The sequence below is a fragment of the Cynoglossus semilaevis genome, chromosome 9 (assembly GCF_000523025.1).
Source record: "Cynoglossus semilaevis isolate Cse_v1.0 chromosome 9, Cse_v1.0, whole genome shotgun sequence".
Taxonomy (NCBI): domain Eukaryota; kingdom Metazoa; phylum Chordata; class Actinopteri; order Pleuronectiformes; family Cynoglossidae; genus Cynoglossus; species Cynoglossus semilaevis.
In genome coordinates, this window is record NC_024315.1 from 9,177,014 (window position 1) to 9,197,578 (window position 20,565).

General features: G+C 43.1%; 1 protein-coding gene across 8 annotated transcripts in view; it reads left to right on the forward strand.

Annotated features, from left to right (window-relative positions):
- The window catches only part of rbfox2 (RNA binding fox-1 homolog 2), a 39,020-nt gene that overhangs the window by 6,602 nt on the left and 11,853 nt on the right, over positions 1-20,565 (forward strand). For 4 of the 8 annotated variants that reach the window (XR_003050542.1, XR_003050543.1, XM_025058376.1 and 1 more), the window contains exons 2-6: positions 2,953-3,003; positions 15,580-15,786; positions 16,916-17,089; positions 17,512-17,565; positions 17,675-17,767. Coding sequence is in view for 6 of the 8 variants with exons in the window: in XM_025058376.1 (XP_024914144.1) it covers positions 2,953-3,003; positions 15,580-15,786; positions 16,916-17,089; positions 17,512-17,565; positions 17,675-17,767 (579 nt within the window). In the remaining 2 variants the exon portion in view is untranslated. The other 4 variants (XM_025058375.1, XM_008317081.3, XM_025058377.1 and 1 more) reach the window with 3 other exon arrangements.

Sequence of the window (20,565 nt, forward strand, 5' to 3'; positions counted from 1 at the left end):
TTACACTTGTGCGAGGTACAGCAGCGCAGACCCTTGTTGACAACATGTGCCCTTTAAGCAGGAAGACTTTTATTATGCATCTGTATTCAACAAAAAGCAGTATGTTGTGCCACGAAACTTGTCTGTGGATAAACACGACTACGGTGACCCATTAATGCTGCAACATCTGCTGTAGTTGCGCTTCAATAATTAAATTTGGATTGATGAATGTTAGAGTTGGTGTTGATGTTAGTGGTCAGTAGAACGACAAAACCACAGGCAAAACCTCAATTACTGACAGTAGTGTCGTCAGGAAAGTGAAATGATCCTGATTGATAGATGCTGCAAAGTACAGTAGTGTCGTCAGGAAAGTGAAATGTTCATCCTGATTGATAGATGCTGCAAAGCGTCATTGTGATTTAAATTTTTTGTTACGCCATGTTTTTAAATGTTCCAACTCTCCCAATGACTCACTTCCANNCCTTCTTTATAACTGCAGCTGTGAAATGGCATTTAGTTTGGTCACAAAATATTAGCACCACATTAGGTGTGACTGAGCCCTGACCAAAAGGTTAGGTGTAAAATGTAGAAGTCAAAGAGAAAAAAAAAATATTATTGAGTTGTCAGACACGCTTCGACTTTTCCCGTGGCTGCTTTATGCAAAAGTGCAAGTAAAAACTCAGAGTTTCAATAGAGAATCTACAAATTTAGAATTGTATTTTTAAACCCACCTTCTGCTGGGGCGGGATTGGAGGCAGCCCATCCGTCAAAGTTCTTTGGGTGGGATGACAACAGCCCCCATTAATACGAACACGAGTTTCCTCCTCTGTGGTTGGACTTGCACGGAGGGGAAAATAAGTCCGCTATATTTTAAACATTGTGACCTTTTGGGCAGCTCTCGGCTTCGCACGCTCAACACATTTAATTCGCTGTTTTGAAATGGTGTCAAATTAAAAAAATCTTTTCTGATGGTGTGAGTTTTTGCCACAGCTATATTTTTACTTCCTATCTTAACTTCTTGGCTCATGTTACTCTCCAAAGTCTCCTCTCCAAAAATGCAGAACCATGTGATTATCTCTGTGTCCTGCTTGCTGCCTCCAGTCCCAGTGTACTTCATCAGTTTTATTATCATCCGATGCTTGTGGGATGACCAAAATAATAATAATAATATTAATAATGAAGTTATTCCAGACTTACATAAGGCTGAAACCCCTCTGAGGGTGAATGGGCTGCAGCATACTAAACCAGGCATAACAGGGCTGACAGGATTATATTGGCCTTGTGAAGGAGAAAGTTAAAAGGGGCCCACGATGCTCATTCTGGGATTTCTAACCCTTCTGAGCTCCGATGTCTGTCCTTCCTTCCCTCCACACCATCTGTTTACTTCAAGCCCACATGTTACTTTTTCTCCTGATTGCTCAGCCGGTCTCCCCCAAAAGAGTAGTCTGTTGTTTTAGTCACTACACCTCCCCCGCAAACACCTCTGTTAGCACCTCGACGGGTACCAGCAATTTTGGTTACCACATGTGTGTGGGGGAGCGGGGGGGAGGGTGTCGGGGGGCAAGAAAGGACAATAATTGCGGCGCTAGCTTCATGAACATTTGTTTTATTATCATTTTCTGTGCATGTGTTATGAGCAGAGTGAGACTGATGCATACTCATCCCGAGCAGCGCCCCCTCCCACTTCCTTCAGGAAATTGAGCACATGACTCCACTCATGTATGAGTCATTGTCTTTGCTCCCTCCATCTCGTTTTTTTTCTTGCTGTACTTTGCTATCCATTTCCCATTGTGTTGGCTGCAGTGGTTCCACGCACAGCTGCCCAAATGAATCAGATCCAGATGTCGGTGCATGTGTGTGTGTGCGTGTGTGTGTGTGCTTTAACACCTCCACCTTCCCTTTGACACGGCGACTGTTTTTTGTTCCTTTACAGTTTACCTCCTCCTGGTGGCTTGTTACGTAAGAGTTATAACTCTTTATCATATTATCCGAGACGTAAAGATCTGATTTATCTGCTGCCCCTAAAGTCCACTTCACTAAGTGCACTTTTTTTTTCTTTTTTTTTTTACAAAGAGGACATCTCCGTTCTCTATGACTTCATCCTTTCTTTTCTTTTCTTCAAAAACACTCTTCTTTGTTTTAGTAAAGTGGTCCGCTGGGGTCCGCAGTCAGATGGCTACAGTATTACTGAGGCAAACTCAAGCTGTGAGGCGTGCAGAGCTAAGTGTCCCCCCCCCCGGGACCCAGCAGACGTGGGACATTGGTTCCAGATGAAAGGATGATCAGGGGAAGGACGGAGAAAGGAGGGAGGAGCCGAGTTGTTTCCTCATCTATTGACATGAAGCCAGCAACAAGCAAATCTGTATTTGCCTTCAAAGCTGGCTGTAATTGCTGCGAAAAGCTGCTTTTTAATGGAATACATTATCATAAAAGCCAGAACAGAGTTTAATGAGTATAAATAACACGAGTTGCAAAACTATTTCAGGCGCTGTGGATGTGATTTATATTCAGCATTGGGCTCCAAACAAAACGAGTGTCTTTTTCTACTTCTTGTTCAACAATAATCACTCACCGGGTGTTTGATCTGCTCACAGTGCTAGAACATGAAACGGAAAGTGTTTCAGGTTCCATTAGAGTTCTGGAAAGCATTTTCACACAAACAGGCTTCATTCCCACTGACACCCGTGACCTATTTATGATTTAAGAGTCCGGGGTGAGACACCTCTCCGTTTCTTCCCCTTCACTGCCTATCTTTCATCTCCCGCTCACATGATCTCACTCCTCTTCTTTATCAGCGTTTACAACAGACAAAAGACCCACTGGGTGGAAAATGCTACAGCAGATAGTGGGAGTGTGTCACCGGAGTTAATTTGATTGTTAATCTGTGCCGTTGCAGTACTGTAAAATCAAATATTCACAGCAGAGCGCACTGAGCGGAGTTATGAAATTATAAACGTTTTTCTTCTCTTTCAGAATAACGACCCCCTGACCCTTGGTTACCATGGCTACCCTTCTCATAGTCAAGTAAGTACACAATTTACATTTTTATCAAGCGCGTACCCCGTCCTTTAAAACACCCTACCATGCAGTCTTTCGCTGTTTGTTGGAAAAAGCATTGTTACGAGGCTTTAGCTCCGTTGCTCGGTGAAGCTCTTTAAACCACAAGGTGGGGGTGTAGATTATAATATGTCAGTTGTATAGAGGAACGTAAGCCTCCACACCCTTAACTGTTCTAGTCAATCCCTCCCTCTGTGTTTTTTTTCTTTTTCTACAAATCTCCCAGAAGCATTGTTAATCATGTCGGAAAGCTTATATTTTTGTGTTTTTGCACCTTTATGTCGACAATTTTGCTCTTTTTTTTTTTTTGCTGAAAAAAAAAGAAAAGCAAGTGTCTTTGTTTGTCTCACTGGGAGCCTGCCATCTGTTTACTATTGTTTGTATTAGCCTACTGATTGTGTTATTAGACTGTTCAGTTTATGTGGTTAATCCCTAAATCATCCCCTGTTCATCCACTCATCCTCTCATGCTCTGCCCATAATCCCCTCATCCATCTCCCTCTCTCCCTCCCTCCCTCTCTCTCTCACTCTCAGTAATGCCTATCTTCTTATCTCACCCCTCTTATCTGCACTTTATCAGACTAAAGGCTTCACTTGAAGTCTGTTTCCTTGAGTATGAGTGTGTTCTTCGCTCGTCTGCGGTGCTGAGAGGCCAATTAGCCAGTTTTCAAGACGATACAGTTTCTCTCCTTAATTACACTGTTCAAAGAATCACCTCAACGCTGTTGTGCTGGGAAGTCGTCAGTCAAAGACCGTTTCAGGACCTGGGAAGTGCAAACTCGCTTCTGACTAGGGCGCAAAAATTAATAGAGGAAGAAAGTAATGTTAGGCTGTAATGGTTCCCACAACACCAAGGTGATACGCTGTCAACAACAGCGTGAATATGATGAAATGAAAGTCTCCTGAAAGAAAAAGCCTGGTGAAGAGCAGGAGCCCAGGACTCCAACCAGGATCAACTGTTCTCCGCTCTTACACAGCATTTCTTTGACCCTAATAAACAGAGACGTTAAAAACTGACGATGGATTAGTGTTTGTGGGAGTGTGTCCAGGTGTGTGTGAGGGAAAAGGAGAGACCGTCAGAAAGTGAGAGGCAGTTAACTGCATTTATTTCTGGCTGATTTATCTCGGTGTTGAACACAACATGCAAAACCAGCAATTATCCTGATTTGTTGTGCTGTTTTTGTTACAAAGTATTTTTCGGTTAACGTGGCCTGACACACTGCTGCAGCATTTCACAGCAGGATGACGCTGTCCTCCACCAAATGTGTGCAATAAACCCAGCAGCCCTTTAGGGGGCGATGTTTTCCAAAAATCTCAGTGTCTTTGCCGTCCATACTTAAATACGTGTTCCAGGTTTGACAGACAAAAAGTCATTGTGGAACAATGTGGTTCTCCTGGAATTTCTTGACTTTGAATATGTGTATCTGCAGCACTTTATATGTGTGTGTGTTTTTTGTTAAGAGGAATTGATTAGTGTGTTTGTACAGCAGTATCGTGTTCAAGTGGTTCTTGACCATGTGAAGAACATACAACAGTGACAAATGGAAGGCTGAAGCTACGACTTTAAAAACATCACACACACTGTACGGAAAACAAATTTGTTTTCAGGACATGGTCGGTGCAAACACACACACAAACACACACATGACAGGATGTACAGGGTAAGAGCGTGGATGCTGCTGAGGAACGTCAGCAAACTGCCAAATGAAATACTATTTTAAATTACAGGCTTCATTTTTGAACCTGTTTGCCGTTCTTATAAAATATTCTGTGTATGCTGAATATTTCATAGTCTCCATCCGCCTGCAAGCATAATTAAAATAAAGGATAGGCTGCAGCTGTTATTTTGTTGCTGTTTACTCTAACATTGTACCTCCAGCATTTGGCTGGCTCTTTTCATAATGCAGCCAGTATGAATAAAAATGAACAAAAATAATACATCAGCAGAGACATTTTCTCGATTAATCTGACACAGAAACTTGCGTTTGCTTCATTTACAGTGGCATGTTATACATTATTCATAAATATGAAGCACTTAGAATTGTTAATGTAGACCCTCTCAGGTCAATGTGTGCCATACGTTTTGTGCTTCTTACATCTTCTTCTTTTCCGGACCCAAAAGTACAGATGTCACAGCAGTGCTTGTTTTCTCCTCTGTGGCCACAGTGTTAGCTGCACTGAAGGCAGAAAGACTGGTCTGTGACGTTATTGTTACCATGGCGGAGGACTATTCTGTCCTCTTTAAGGTGACTATAGGTTTGAAGAGATCCACATATTTGATTGGTTCAGGAAGCTTACTTCAGTAGACATTTGAAAATCTAATGAAAATGTTTCTTTAAGCTGCTGAACTAACCTGGTTGTTGTTGTAAAAATGGTTTGGTGCTGGGTGAAGGATTTGTTTGGTTAAGGTTTTATGGTTTATGTTAAAAAAACAAACAGTAATAAAAGAATTTGCTCAGATTTGGTATTCTGCCATTAACAGATTCTAAACATTAATTAAAGGGATTTTTGAACTGACAAACTGGCTAGAATGACTAGCCAAAGAGTCGGTCTAATTTTACATAATACATAAACATTTTTAATGTTTTAGTTTTTAGCCCCAGATATACATCACACATGGTTAATGTAACCACGCTGGAGACACATTAATTAGTGCAACTTCAGGATCTCAACTTCATGTTGGCAGCGCTCGGATTCAAGCTGCGTTGGTAGTGATTTTAGCAGGTCACTGGCTGTTATGACTGTTCCTTGGGTTCTTGTTTAAACTTGAGCCATAAATGTGGAATTGTCAGCACATTTACGTAACAGTCTTCATGCCTGAAAAAGGGACCAGATATAGAGGAGCTAAGTCTCCCTTCTCTCCCAGTGGTACCAGCAGCCCCAGTTAACTCACCTACATGGAGAAAGAGAACAGAAGGAGAGAGAGAGAGAGAGAGAATGAGCAAGCGCGATAGAGAGAGAGAGAAGGGGGAACTGCGTCATGAGAAAGAAGCAGGAGGGAGGGGAAAGTTTGCAGGTGTGACAGGGAGAAGTGGGAGGAGGGAGGTGTCGGGCTTTCTGGCTGAGAGAGGAGGAAGACTGGAGACGAGGCAGAAGAGATGAGCAGGCAAGGGCACAGCAGCAAAACAGGAGGCTGGTGGTAGAGGAAGAAAAAAGCAAAGATCTGGTGGGAGAGCAAAAAAGGAGAGAGAGCGAGTGGGAGAAGAGAACGGACAGAAAAGGGGAGAGAGAGAGAAGGAAAGACAAGGAGGAGGAGGAGGAGGACAGCAGCAAAGGAAAGAAAGAAAGAAAGAAAAGAAGTAAGCGAGCGAGCGAGCGAGCAGGGGAGAGTGACAGGGACAGAGGCCAGCAGAGGAGGTGGGGAGGGGGGCGGGGAGCTGGCAGGATAGACAGAGCGAGCGGGGGCAGAGAGAGGGAGATTTTGAATCTGTGAGACAGACAAGAGAGACTGAGCTGGTGGAGTGACACAGACTCGGGGAGAGGGAGAGAAAGGCAGGCAGCGTGATAAGAGGAAAGGAGAGAGGAGCGACGGCAGTTGGAGTTGTTGCTCAGAATACGATGATGGGACTGTACTATCCTTCCGTGTTGTCGGTGAGTGTGTATCCTGATATCTTCCCGTATCACTCTCTCTCTCTCTCCCTCTCTGTGTGTGTGTGTTTGTGTGCCGCCGTAGCTGCTCGTCACGGCCCCCTCTTCATGAATGGGCAGCCTCCACAGTCACCGAGGATGAGATGTTAATTAATCACTTTCAGACGAGGACCATACTTGACCCCTGTACCCCAGTGGTCCAGTCGGGGCATTTTAGACTCTTGTCAGGACTTGGCAGCCAGTTGCTACGGGGTGCGTGGAACTGGGAGCCTCAGTTGTCAGCGTCAGATGACAGTAAGAGATCGCAGGCTGGAGATAGTCTCTCTACACTTATGATGTGTTATGGTGAAATGCACAATTGGCGATGTATAATTGCACGGCGTTGTTGTGGCATCTGTTCTGCTGCCTCCAGCGAGGAGCGCACGCAAGCTGAACATCAAGAGCTGTTACTGCCAGAAACTGTGCTCAGCCATGTATTATGTATGCTCTGAAGAATCTATGTGAATGTAGAGTACAGCATGTGAGTTTGTGCTGCCGCATGAAGCGCTGTACTGTGCCGCTGCAGCACTAAACTCTTCAGACATTACTGGGAGCAAAAGAGTGGAAACAGAGAAGGGACGGGGGAGGGAGAGATAAGCAGAAAAGTCATTCCTCTTTATTGCCCCTGCAGCTGTCTCTGTACATCCTTCAGGCCCGTGAGTGAAGAGGACAGGTGTCCACAGAGCAGTTGTCCCTGCCGATTCTTTGCTGTCCTGCTCCTCTCCTCTTTATTTCCCTCGTTTACTCCCCGTGCATCTCCGCTGTTTGGAGAATAACACCTCCTCACTGTAATTTCTGTGTCACGCATTTGACAAAAGCACACACAGAAGCTCAAGCACACAGTGGGCTGCAAAGTTGGTGCATGAAGTGTCTTGCTGAAATCGTTGCATTTGGTTTGGAGTGAGTCAGGACCGACGTGAGTGTATGGGGTTTCTTCTCGCCTTGTGTGTGTGTATATATTTATATGTGTGTGTTTGTGTCTGTAAGCGTGTGCTCCTGTTTTGTCTCTTTCTGCTGCACCTTAGATTCCTGCTTTCTTTTACTGTTTGACCTCTTTTCTCCCTCCTCTTGCTCTCCCTCGGGCCGTGGCAGCTGTTATCTCAATATTTTCTTTTAAGAGTCCACAGAAGTGAGGGGGATGGGTTAAGAGGGAGAGAGAGATAGAATGGGAGAAGGAGAAGAATACAAATTGATTTTTTTTTTGTGTGTGTGGAGGTGACAGGGCAGCCTTGGTCAGGGAAGCCCGTTTATCTGGAAGGTGAAATTATGTTGCGGTAGAATCACGAGAAGAAAGAGAAGCAGAGGAAGAGGAATGTGACAACAGTGTAGGTCAACTGGAGGGAAACAGTTTGCTTTGTGACGCAATTTCAGACTGTAGAGCTGACTTTGCACATCATCTGTGTAACAGTTGCCTCGCGGCAGGCGCAATTTATTAAATCCTTCACGGCCTCACTTTGTGCTAATATTTTTGGCCTGTGCAAAAATAAAAAAGAGAGACTTGAAGAAGTAGACTGTGAAAACCTGAAATATTTTCTCATGCCCCACCTAGGCGTGTGCCCTAAGGCAGAGGAGAGACGCCTACCTGCTGCAAAACCATACACTCAGCCACGCTTACATAAACTGCCGGCAGATCGTGAGGATTCACCCACTCGCCTAACCACTAACCCTATCAATCTCCTCCACCTTCTAAATCTAGTTATTGATTCTGTGCAGGGTTAACAATAATGTCTGTAAAATGATCCCAATGAGCCATGTTGCCATGGAAACTTGCATGAGTCATTCATTTTGTGGAGATTGTTAGATGGTCCGAGACGTGAGGGGAAAACGTTGCAAGAGCCATTCGAGGTAAACACCTTTGCACCCCGTTGGGGAAAAAAAGAAAAAAAAAATGAACACAATGAAATTGCTCAAACATCAAGTTGCCAGAACAGTTTTGCCTTTTAGCCTCCATTTACATTTCAAATGTTTCTGAAAGCATTTGCTGGGAGGCATTTACACAGCTTTTAAAGGAACCTGCCTTTGAAACACACAGGGATTACGCTCGCCGGCTCATTGGTGGCGTGGTTGACAGCGACAACGCCGCGTTCCGGCTGCCTTATGTACACTTGGAAATGAATTGGACAAACAGATGTGAGCGGGTTTATTAGGAAATTCTCAACAAGACAAACTTGTTCCATGGCCGCAGCGAGTGTTTTGAAAAGAGGCCTGTGTGGCCCTGTGTGCTCAGCTGCATTAGAAGACAGCTGATGGTTGATGACGGGCGAACGTAGAGAGGACAGATCATCGGCTTTTTGTCCTGCGTTGTTTATTTTTCATATGAGTCCGCAGCAGGGTCAAAGCCACCATTCACAGGCCTTTAATAACCTGTACTCCTGCAGACTGTACAGTCGGTGGAAGACGGGTCTCCCAGAACTGGATTGTGAAAGGAAAAGGGTGGGCTGGGGCGTATTTGAGACACCCTACATGGAAATGCACGTGGGGGGGGAGCACAGGGAGGGGTTTTGTTTGACAAGCAGACACGTTACCCTTTAAGGAGATGAATATATGTGTGGGAGGAGGAGTCTGAGCACAGCTGATATCCTGTTGCTATGAAGCAAATGGTCCTGATTGACACGTGTGGGGGCGGGACATATATGAGGGTCCCGTCTGGATTTTATGAAGCGTAAAGCAGTGAAGCACACTGCAGAGAGAGTGGGAGGATAGGGAGAACAGCAGCAAGAGGAGCAGAGAAGAAGAGCAAGAGGGGGTGTAGGAAAAGTGATGAAGGAGGAAGAGGTTTTGACGTGGGATGGAATAATTTAACAGGAGGGTGTCTCCTGGCTCATCGCTATGCAGCGCACACGCCAATGTAAACGTTTCTCCAGCTGTTAGCAGCTTGGGTAACAGACTATCAAAAGCCAGGATCTGAGCCGAACACAACTTTCCCGGCTAATGCGATTACCGGGCCAAAATATGAGATTCTGTAACCGTATGAATCACACTTTCCATCATCAGGTTTGTTAAATTAGGCTATAGACTAATGGCTCAAGGCCCGAGAAAGTAAGATCTTGAAATGTCATTATTCATGTGAAATGACCCAGTGCTGCCCTAGTTAGCTCTCAGCCACGCTCCTCCTCTCCTCTCTTTTTTTTCTTCCTCTCCTCCTTTCTTCCCGTCCTCTCCTCTTCCTTTCTCCCCCCTCTTCTCTCCTCCCCACTGTCTCCTCTGGTAACAAAGTGAGACTGCTGCAGATGAGCACATTTTCTAACATGCCTTCTCAGACACACTTGCTGCTGCTAACTGACCCGAAAGTAAGCCAGCCACAGCTACTGCTCTGAGTCACTGGCTTTGCTTAGCCAACATTCACTTACACAGCCTTTAATGCCAGGGAAGTGGATCTACAAAAAACACAAAAACACACACACGCTGACATGTGCATGACTCGTGGAGAAACACATGCACAGAATACACTGATAATAATAATAATAACCTTCTTTTCAGTGTTTTTTATTTTATCTTCTGTGAGGTTTTCTTAGTTAATATTCTTGCCCCGGTGCCTGTAAATTAAAAAAACCCCAGCATGCCGGCTGGTAGACCCTTTTTATTTTGCCTACCGAGCTGTTGACGTTGTATATCAGCTTTGGAGACAGGGCTGGTGAGATGTGGTTAAAATGTACCTACACTGAAAAGGCCAATCGTCAAACACAAATACAAGTTGTTCGTTGCTTGTGTTCGTGCTTCTATTTTTGGTCTGGCACAAGGAGAAGCAACAGCCGGGGTTGTCCACTCTCCTGCGAGGCAGCTCTGTGTTCTCTCTGTCTGTGTACGAGCACCTACGCCGAGGAGGACGGTCCTGCCGCACTGACTGACATAATCATGATCTCGGTCGCCCTATTGACAGAAAAAATAACCACCACCGTCCGCTGTCGCAGTCAAAATAAAGGCCGCTCCGCGTATGTAGCCCCTGAATCCAAGTCACTATCGGTCTGCGTCACAGCCTGTCAAATCCAAGACTGACTCATGTGTAGTCGAGTGAGTTGTGTCATGAGTCATGAGTGTTGGTGCTGGAGTATGACAACAGTGGAGCCGTGCTGAACATTCTAATGCAGAGTAGGAGGGTGTTTTCCCGACAAATTTAATAAGAGCTAGAGTTTTATTGCACTTACGCTGAACTCTGCACAGCAGTGCTCCGAGATTAATGCTAATGACAGCATGAGGGTAATGAATGTGTGTACTAAAACGTGCGCAACAAACTAGTGGGTGGCCCAACAGAACAACAGACAGAATTGCCGTGCCTTTAAAGGAGCCGCGCCGCTGCCAGACTTGTTGGCTTCAACCAAAGAGCATTGCACCTTTGTCACCTGACCTGTCGTCTCCTCGTCTTCAAACTCCCACCGTCGGACCGTTCCTCAGTGATCATCTTTCCCCTCCCCCCTTCCATCAGCACACAGACTCAGTGATCATCTTTCCCCTCCCCCCTGCCCCCTTCCATCAGGACACAGGGGATGGATTCCAGTTCCTCTGTTGTGTTTGTCATCCAGGAAAGCTGCTACCTGGTGACCCAGAATGCCTCGCTCCACCCGCTATCGTTTTCACCATCGCCAAAGCATTTGCATGAGGATGACCAATCCAGGAGCAGGTCATTCAGTGTATCATGTGGCTTCTTATGTATTTTTTGCACTGATCTAAATTCAGTCAGTGTTTTCTTTTCCTCTCTCTCAGCTGAGGAAATAATAATGATATCATAAAGTGTCATTTGAGGATTGCAGCTCATGTTCACATTATTACCACCACAGATGTAACTGGCACTTTTTTACAACAAAGAGAAATGTTTTTTTTACGTATTCGTTTTCCCCGTCACTTTGAGCCACTGTTAATTATCCAGATTTCTTTTTAACAAAAAAAAAAAAATAAATAAAGACAAAATTGTGGTTGAGTAACCCATTAGTCAGTCTGCATCAAACAGGAATGAATTGGTTTTATACTTTTGTACCATTACTGGAATGATGGAAACAGAGAATCTTAGACTCAGATTAAGAATGCAGCTGGGCACAGATGTGAGAAATGTTCTAATTTAGCAAAGTCTTCATGGGGACTGTTTGTGAAGGGGATAATAAGAGGTGTAAACAGCCACAGGGTTCAGACAAGTGGACACAGCTGCCGATCTGAAAATATGAGTGAAGATGAATCTGGTGACCGTGGTCAGAAATCTACAGCCTTTATTGTTCAAGTGGCCGGCTCTGAGAACGGAGAACATGATCCGCTGCCTTGGCCAGAGCGGTGACTCTTCACCTGGCAGGAGCTGAGCAGCAGCGGTGCAGAGGTTCAGAGAAAGTACAGAATGTGAATAAGTGTGTCCATAGTCCTCCATGCCAGGTTTACAGTGCAGAGATTGTTAATGAGCCAGTGTTCAATGTGTTATCAGGGAGAGGAGGCAGGGAGATAATGGGATTGCTGTAGGTGATTGCTGTATGCAGGAGTCACGACAGGGCTGCAGTCGTAAAAGCTCCGGTTCAAAGTGTTCCTCCTTTAATGCCCTGCATTCATCTGCGGAAAAAAAATGAGGAGTGGCCGCTTGGCAGAGGAACAAAATTCAATAAATTCAGTATACCGGTGAAAAATTATGCTGTAGGATGTGTTTGCTGTCCTTCGATTTAAAACGGCACAGGGGTCGTCATTTAGGGAAAATGAATCTCCTTTCAAAACAACTCCATTTTCTGTTAATAGTTTATCTCACATACAGAAGATTCCTCTGAATTACAGATCACTTAAGCCACGTTTCTGCTGCAGGAACCGATACTACGACTAGGAGGAGTAAAGTACCAACCTCCCTTTACACCGAGGACCATGTCATACTGGGTCTGTGCAGTTAAAAAACAGTCTATTAATGTTCTGAAATAGCACCAGCGTCAGAGATAAGATGATTTCCTGATAGGGTTAGTTATACTTTAAATAGCAAAAAAAAAATTTTTTTCACAATTTATTGGTTAGTTATACTTTAAATAGCAAAAAATATATATTTTTTCACAATTTATTGTGTAAAGACACGTGAAATATGTTTGATGTTTAAAAGGAAGTGAAGTGAGGTTTGAAATCTGCCATAAGGACATTTTAAAATGTCTTAAATTTAACATAATTTGAAAGAAAATACTTTATTGTCTCCAGTATTTTTAAATATGTGAATATGTATTGTTATATGTTCAGATTTTTAAATATATATGTAAAAAAAATATTACTAACCACTAACAGTAGCAGATATATCCTTATGTTTACAACGTAACATAAGACTGACACTTGATACGCATGGATTCATAATAGTAATGAATAGTATAGGTTTATTTTTTTAATTTATATTTTGTTACAAAATCTCAATCATCTAAAATCCCCAATGTCCAATGGTCAGGAACCTCTTACCACTGAAACATCCAATAGTCACTACAGACTTTTAAGTCCTTCACTCAGTGGCACTTTGTGCCGGTGTTAATAACATTTGGCAGCCATAAAGTACCAATTTGTGTGCAGGAACTGGTACCTGGCGTCTGCAGAGTACCAATTTGTGGTCATTAATCACTAATTAATGACCACATTTCTTTTGTCTTTTTTTTTTTCTAATCCATGAATCTGTAACTGTTCTTTTGACGGCACACTGGTCAGGAAGGTGTAACATCAGGCCTCACCCTGTTTCCTCGAACCCTTAAAACATAAAACAATCGCTTCTACTGCAGTAAAATCCAAAATAATCTCGCTTCCTTTAATTGTTATATGTTTCTAAATAGGAAGTGGCCTTGGAAATGTCCGTTCATGCAGCCAAATAATCAGTCTATGTATTAAAACACTAATGAGCTTTTTTTTAGCTTTTCTTTTAGATTCAAAGAACTAATTCCCATCACTTTTCTCCAACTCCTACTGTCCACATATTCAAACTATTCCTTTAAATCACTGTTGTTCATAAAAAGTATATTTTCACTATATTTCTCAACACTGTGCTATAATTAAAAAGTATACATTAAAAATAAAATAATTTGACGTGCTGCCCTGCCCTGCAATATATCCGCGCCCCCCACTTTGGGAACCACTGCATTAAGAAATGGCCGTTTGAACGCTTTATGATTGTGTATAAAAGATAAAAAAAACCCACAGCACGGTAATTAATAATTGTATTTATATCAATGTCAGAGTTTTTCTTCCCAGCCTTCACCTGCTGCAGCTCATCTGCTGTACACGTCAAAACATTGATGTGATCCATGCCGACCGAGTGCGTCCCTCAGTCTGTCACTGAGTGACTGGGAATGGCTGCCATGTCACAGGTGTGATGCTAAAAAATGTCAAAATCTAGGAGACAGATGGTAGCCGTGCACACACACACACACACACACACACACACTTTTAATACCCCCAAAGGGACATTGATCTATTGTGCAACTCAGATGGGCATCACTGCCTGCTGTCAGTCTTCCACCCACCACACACACATATTGAGACAGGTCTCTTTTTTTTGGTAAAATTGTAGACTTTTAAATTCTAACATTTAATTCTCGCCACTTGAGTTGAACATTGGCCATTATTTTACGTAATTCCAAAGAAGCTCTTTTTGCCAAATTGAACAGATTACATTTTGGAACATGCCATTGTCAATTAGCTGAAATGTTTCCCCAGTCGTAGTTTATGACACACAGACACACAGTAAATCTGCGTAGTAGCTGAGCAGATGTTGAGAAGAGCCCAGAGCCGTTATAGAGGCAGGGAAAAACACAGTGAATATTACTTTATTGTTACTGTCTGCATGTTATATAAGAACGATAAAAGTTAATTTGATATGAAGCTCCCCGACGAGAGTGAAAAATGATAAGGCAGAAAAATTAATATGAGATATTATGCACCATTGATTTCATTTGATATTCACATATTAGTTTGTTTAGTTTAGTTTTACACACACGTTTTAACCATGGTGTATTACATGGTGTATTTAAATCTTATTGGCAGGTCCTTGAATTAAACACTTGCAGGCGTTTGTAGCCTTCTACGGCTCAGTCCATGGTCTCCTGACATTTCCACCCAGACAGAAATCTGACTGCAGTCTCTCGTTAGAAGACGTTAATCCTCCGGTCGATAAATCAAAATAATCTTTCCGTCGTATATGTGTTGTTCGGTGCAGTTATTAAAGTCGTACGAAGGCGTGTTGTGACTGTGACGGTTGGTTTTATTTTCCTCTTTGATCAGCTGTGATCAAGAGCCGCTCGTGCCTCTTCTCTCCGCAATCTCCCATCATCCCTTTCTCTCTCAGCCGCTGTCTGCCCCTGCTCTAACTGTTACCATTTAGGGTATCCATGTCTGACTGCCAACAGCAAGGAATGTTTGAGTGTGCCTGATAGTGTGTGTGTTGTGTGTGTGTGTGTGTGTGTTTTCTTAGCATGTGTCATGTGTTTGTCTCCCTGCCATGTGTTTGTGGGTGAAGTATTGTTTCTCCTACGCACTCGAATGCATCGTTATAGTATTTTCTAGGGTAATAATGTACACTTGCTGCTCAGGCGGGCCGCCTCCATAACAGCTGGTCTTTTGTGAGAGCATTGAGGTGTGTGGGTGTCGGTGTGTCAAAGGTGGTTTGTGTGCAGAGGCGTATGTGAGTGTGTGAGACACTCACCATTGTACAACACTCTGAGCATGGAGGCATTTGACCCCTTAATAATAGATGTGGCTGCAGTGAAAGTTTAATGAGTGGGGGTGTAGATGCATGCTCATTTACTCAAGGGAAATACAAATATAATATCTCTGCCTTTATGACTTCTAGATGGAAACTCTCTAGAAGGGAAATTCTCTGCGTGTTTGGGTGATGTGCGTGGATAGAGATACTGAGTAATTTGGCCAGCCTGATACTGTACATGTTATCTGCTGCTTCTTTATCTCCACCCCTCACTGTTTTCTCTCTCATTCCAAACAGGGCTCTCAGGATAGTGCTGGTGGTCAGGAGGGACTCGTACCCCCACCTTTCGCTGCCTTTCCTCCACCTCCTCCGCCGCCTCCTCAGAACGGCCTGGCGCTAGATTACGGGGGCAGCCTGTACACAGCAGGGGCCGTGCAAGGTCCTGTGGAGGCCAGCGGAGCAGCTAACAGTGCAGCCAACGCTGCCAACAGCCTCAGTGTCCAAGTGAGTACCAGACTCTGTCCTTACATGCAGCACATATCAATTAGTCTGCAGTAGATAAACTTAAAAAATCAAAACAAAACAAAGGATAAACATGTTAGACATTTCACATCAATGATTGAAAGTAGACAGTCAGAGAGAACAGAGAGGACCACACGGAGCCACAGGACTAAATAATTCATCAATATGGAATTGAAAATGCTATTTGAAACAGTGTTGTTAGCAAACAACAAAGCATTTTAGGAACTGGTTGCAGTTGTGATGATGTTGAATGTTGTTGGTTTCATTAATGAGGAATAATAAGCCATTTACACATCATATGTATGTTAATATATATTTATATATGTATGTATATATGTGTATATGTGTGTGTGTGTATATATATATACACATATATTCACAAATAAATAACATATTTGTCGCACGTGCATTTGTATAGTTTGACAATGCATAAACCACAACGCTGTCATAGTATAACAATAGGTGATATCATTATATGTCACTCTTCTGTGCTGTTTAAATGTGGAACATGCTGTTGTCATTCAGTTGAGGCTCCACCTGCTGGCAAAGTATCGATAAGAGTACAGCTTTAAAAGCAAAAGTAAAAAAAGTCCTTCTGTGTTGGAGGAGGTTCAAGCTCATTCAAACACTGCGACCAAATCAAAACAGAAAGAAAAAAAACATCCTCCTTTTTTTCATACAACAAACACAAACAAAATACGAGCTGATCCTGTGTTTTTATTCAAATTAAAAACATGAGTGCTAACGTATCATAACCAGAAAACTGAAATACGTGTTCGTACTTCCACTGTTGGCACACAAATACACCCTGTTAAAATATGGAAAATCAAGCACTTTTTTATGGACGAGCTAATTACAAAAACCAGATCTCGTCTAGTAGCAGGACGCCATGAGGCAATGAGCTGCAAGGTGGGACACACAAACACACACCGAAACACACGGACCGCAACGTCTTCACGTCCCAAGTTGTCTGGGTGAAATGAAAAATGAATCTGCAGCGATCAATAAAATCAGCACCGGTCTCATTTAAACAGAAGTGGAGAAAATCTACAGAAAATACTCATGATGATGCAGATTTCTTCATCTTCATCTCCTCTGTGTCTCTGCCCAGCAGTCGGACGGCTCATCTCAGATTGACGGACAGTCAGGGGTGGGCTCAGGAGGTGGAGGTGGTGGTGCTGGAGGTCTCGGAGATGATTCCGACTCTAAACTGACTCCCAAACGGCTGCACGTGTCCAACATCCCCTTCCGCTTCAGAGACCCTGACTTACGACAGATGTTTGGGGTTCGTACATTGGAATCATTTTTATTTTATTTTTTTTTTGTCCACCATTTGAAACATTCCGAGTTGTGCTTGAAATAACGTCCCTTCAAACGACCTAGTGCTTTAACTTTGTTATAATATTATATCATTTTCCATATGCTTATTTACAGTAAGCTCTCGTAACAGTTTCAGTTTAATGAAGTCATAGTTTCCTGTCAGTGTTTTTAGACCAGATTTCTCACGTGTTCCTCTGTCTGCTGTTATGTAACAGTGATTTCACCAAAATGTGGTGCATTTAAAATGAGGGGACGCACAAGAAATGCAGAGGAAAAAAAACGTCTCAGCGTCGCCATAGTTGAACATTGCTGCCATCCTGTGGCAGCAGCACGGCACAGCACAGGTCTCTAAGGCTGTTTATGTTTTTTTTTCTTCTTACGTTTCAGCAATTTGGAAAAATCCTTGACGTGGAGATCATTTTCAACGAGAGGGGATCCAAGGTAAGCTGCTGGGAAAGGAATTGAATTTTTCAAACCAAAGATAAAGATTTCATCCCTGCAGTATTCTGATGATTGTTCTTCATCCCATTTCTATTTTTCCTGCTCGCAGGGCTTTGGTTTTGTAACATTCGAATCAAGTGCAGATGCAGAAAGGGCTAGAGAGAAGCTGCACGGCACACTGGTGGAAGGCCGTAAAATTGAGGTAACCCCGCCCCTCCCCCCCAACCTCCTCTGAAACAGTGAACATTTTTCCTCTGTTTTCCCTTCCATGTTAAATAAAGTGAATGAGTTTGTTCCGGTCGCTTCTGCCCCGTAGATGGGTTTTCCAATGGCTGTATGTTGTTGTGGGCTCTCAACCCTCTGGCTTCACTCTAGCATGGTGCGGTGGTGCAGTGCACACAGACATCTTTTTGGCAGCACTTCCTGTCAATGCCTTTGCTTGTGTTTGTTACCGTTGTTGATACTGCAGGCCGTCCATTGCACCTTGATCGGAAAGCTCTGTGGTTTGCAAAGCATGCTGGGTGGAGTGGCTACACAAACAGGCATGGCGGCTTAAAAAACCTCACTGACACTGGTTGTAGACTCAGACGCGCTACTGCGGCAGCATGTAGGATCTCACAGTTACTTTTGATTTCCTGCATCTCCTCCATCACCATCATCACTTCTTCCATGATCACGATGAGTGGCTTCTCTCACTTAATGGTTTCCTTTATGACTGGAAGGGCAGTTTAATGGCCTCTCAGTTACTGTTCTCCACACTGTGCTTGCCTCTATGATGATATTGATATGTTGCATGAATGGATCATCAGATTAGAAGTCGTCTCTTGGAGTTTGTTTTTCTTTTCCCTCTCTCATCCTAAGTTAAACGGGTGATTCTTGGTTGCGGTATATTTTCTTTGTTGTTCGGAGACTGATGCATGACCAGGGTGTTTACAGGGGCAGTTTTTTTTTTTTTTGGGAATGACACCTGCGAGAAATGTGCCGTCATTTCCGATTGCTTCAAAAAGCTGTTTTCAGACATGTGACGATGGATGGTTAAAAAGTGAATGTTTTGAAGAACATGCTTGTATCCAGCACTCCTGAAAAACAAAAAAAAACAACACCAGATCTTGTGGGACTGCATTTTGTTGTGACATTTTTTATTTTATTTTGTCAGCATGAGCTTGGGTTTCAGTCGCAAAACGGTCTCCCAAAATCAGAAACACATGCAATCAAGCCGTTTGATCGAGCTCTTGATTTCAAAGGTCCAGAGTGTAACAAATAGTGACATCAGTCAACCTCAGAGGGAGAGCGCTGCGCTCACCTCACCATCAGAGGTGGTTCCCTCATCGACCGTGATGATGTTTTTTCTTTCAAATAAATCAGACTAAAGTAGTAATTCCATGCACGTGCATCACTTTGTTGCTTCAAAGTGGTGCTCCTAATACTGATGTGCTCATTGTTGACCTAAAAAACATTTTTTACACACACTTGCAACATTTACAAAAATAACCTTCCACGTACTCCATAACTCAGCAGGTCCTAATTTCTTCACTCTGTGTCTGAAATCTCCACCAGATTAAACTGTTCTCCTTCATTTCGGGAGCCGCCGTCGCACACACGTTAGGCTTCGTGGTCAATCTGGTACGGGGAGAGTTGAGCATATTTAATCTGTCCTTTGCACATAAGGCTGGTGTCAGTCTGTACCATAAACCTGATTTGTTCTGCACCTGTGCGACAGTGCAGCTGTTTACACTGGTACAGCCAGTGACAAATTCACAGTTTATGTGCACTGGAGCAGGCGGAAACAGTTTGTACCTAGAAGACTGTCATCTAGTAAAATCTGCTTAATGATGTTTCTTTTAAATTACAATCTGAAAGGAAGGAAAGAAAAGGTGTTTAGAGCCCTGTTAATGTCAGGAGAACGACGCTGCTACACATAATGCTAAAGTGTAATTATCATTAAATGCATTATTTGGCAGTAACTAATGCATAACTAATGTGTTTCATAATAAATGTTATGTTTAGTGATAAGAGCTTTGCCTTTGGATATAAACAACAGGAAGTAGGTGGACGACTGAACACGCCCAGATTATCATCAAATCAAAAACAGTACAGAACAACAATCCAATACGATGATACTCGTCACTTTTTTTATTTTTTACTACTAAACCGTACTGAAATGTTACACACTGGACTTTTGAATCCCGCTTCTTCTTTAACTGCTTCTCAAGCTCTCGTGCATGGTCTTGAATATCCTGCACCTTTCTCTGTCCCTGTGTGTGGGTGTGCAGAAGTTTAAAAAAAAAACATGGAGGGTGAAGAGAGAATGAACAAATCAAGAGAACTCCACAGATAGCTGTCCTCCCTTCTCCTGACCTTCCATTTGATATATACCTATATATATATATTTGTCCTCCCGCCATCTCTCTCTGCTCTCTCTCACCAGGCCAGTCTGTCTGTCTGTGTCTGTCTGTCTGTCTGTCTGTGTCTGTCTGTCTGTCTGTCTGTCTCCCCATCTGAGCCTGCCTCCTGTCTGTCCCTCCCTTCATATCTCTGTCCATTCCCAGTCATGTGATTCAGTCAGAAAGTCTTAAGACCTCAAGAGAATTAACAGAAAACCCCAGTGTTTTGTGGAATATATATTTTTTATTATCCTAAAATCTCAGTTTTAAACTAAGCTTTAGATTCAGTTCTGACATTTTATCCTTTGTTTTTCACTCTAGGCCGTAGCTGTAGATCAGTTTGTGTAGAGGGTTTAAACTGTGGAGGTTAGTTCGTTGTCCAATGGCTGATGCGTGTACTTGACTGTTGACACGTGACCTGTGACATCACTTCCTCTCTGCCACAGGGTGGGGGTTCATTACCTCATTTTTTTGTTTGTATTCAGTTTTTTGTTTTTGTTTCTTTTTTTGTTCATCATTTCTTTCTTACATATATTTTCTCTATTTCCCTGATGATTTTTGTATGTTGTTGTTGTTGTTGTTGTCAGTCTCCACGATAACTGCTCGCGTGTCCTCA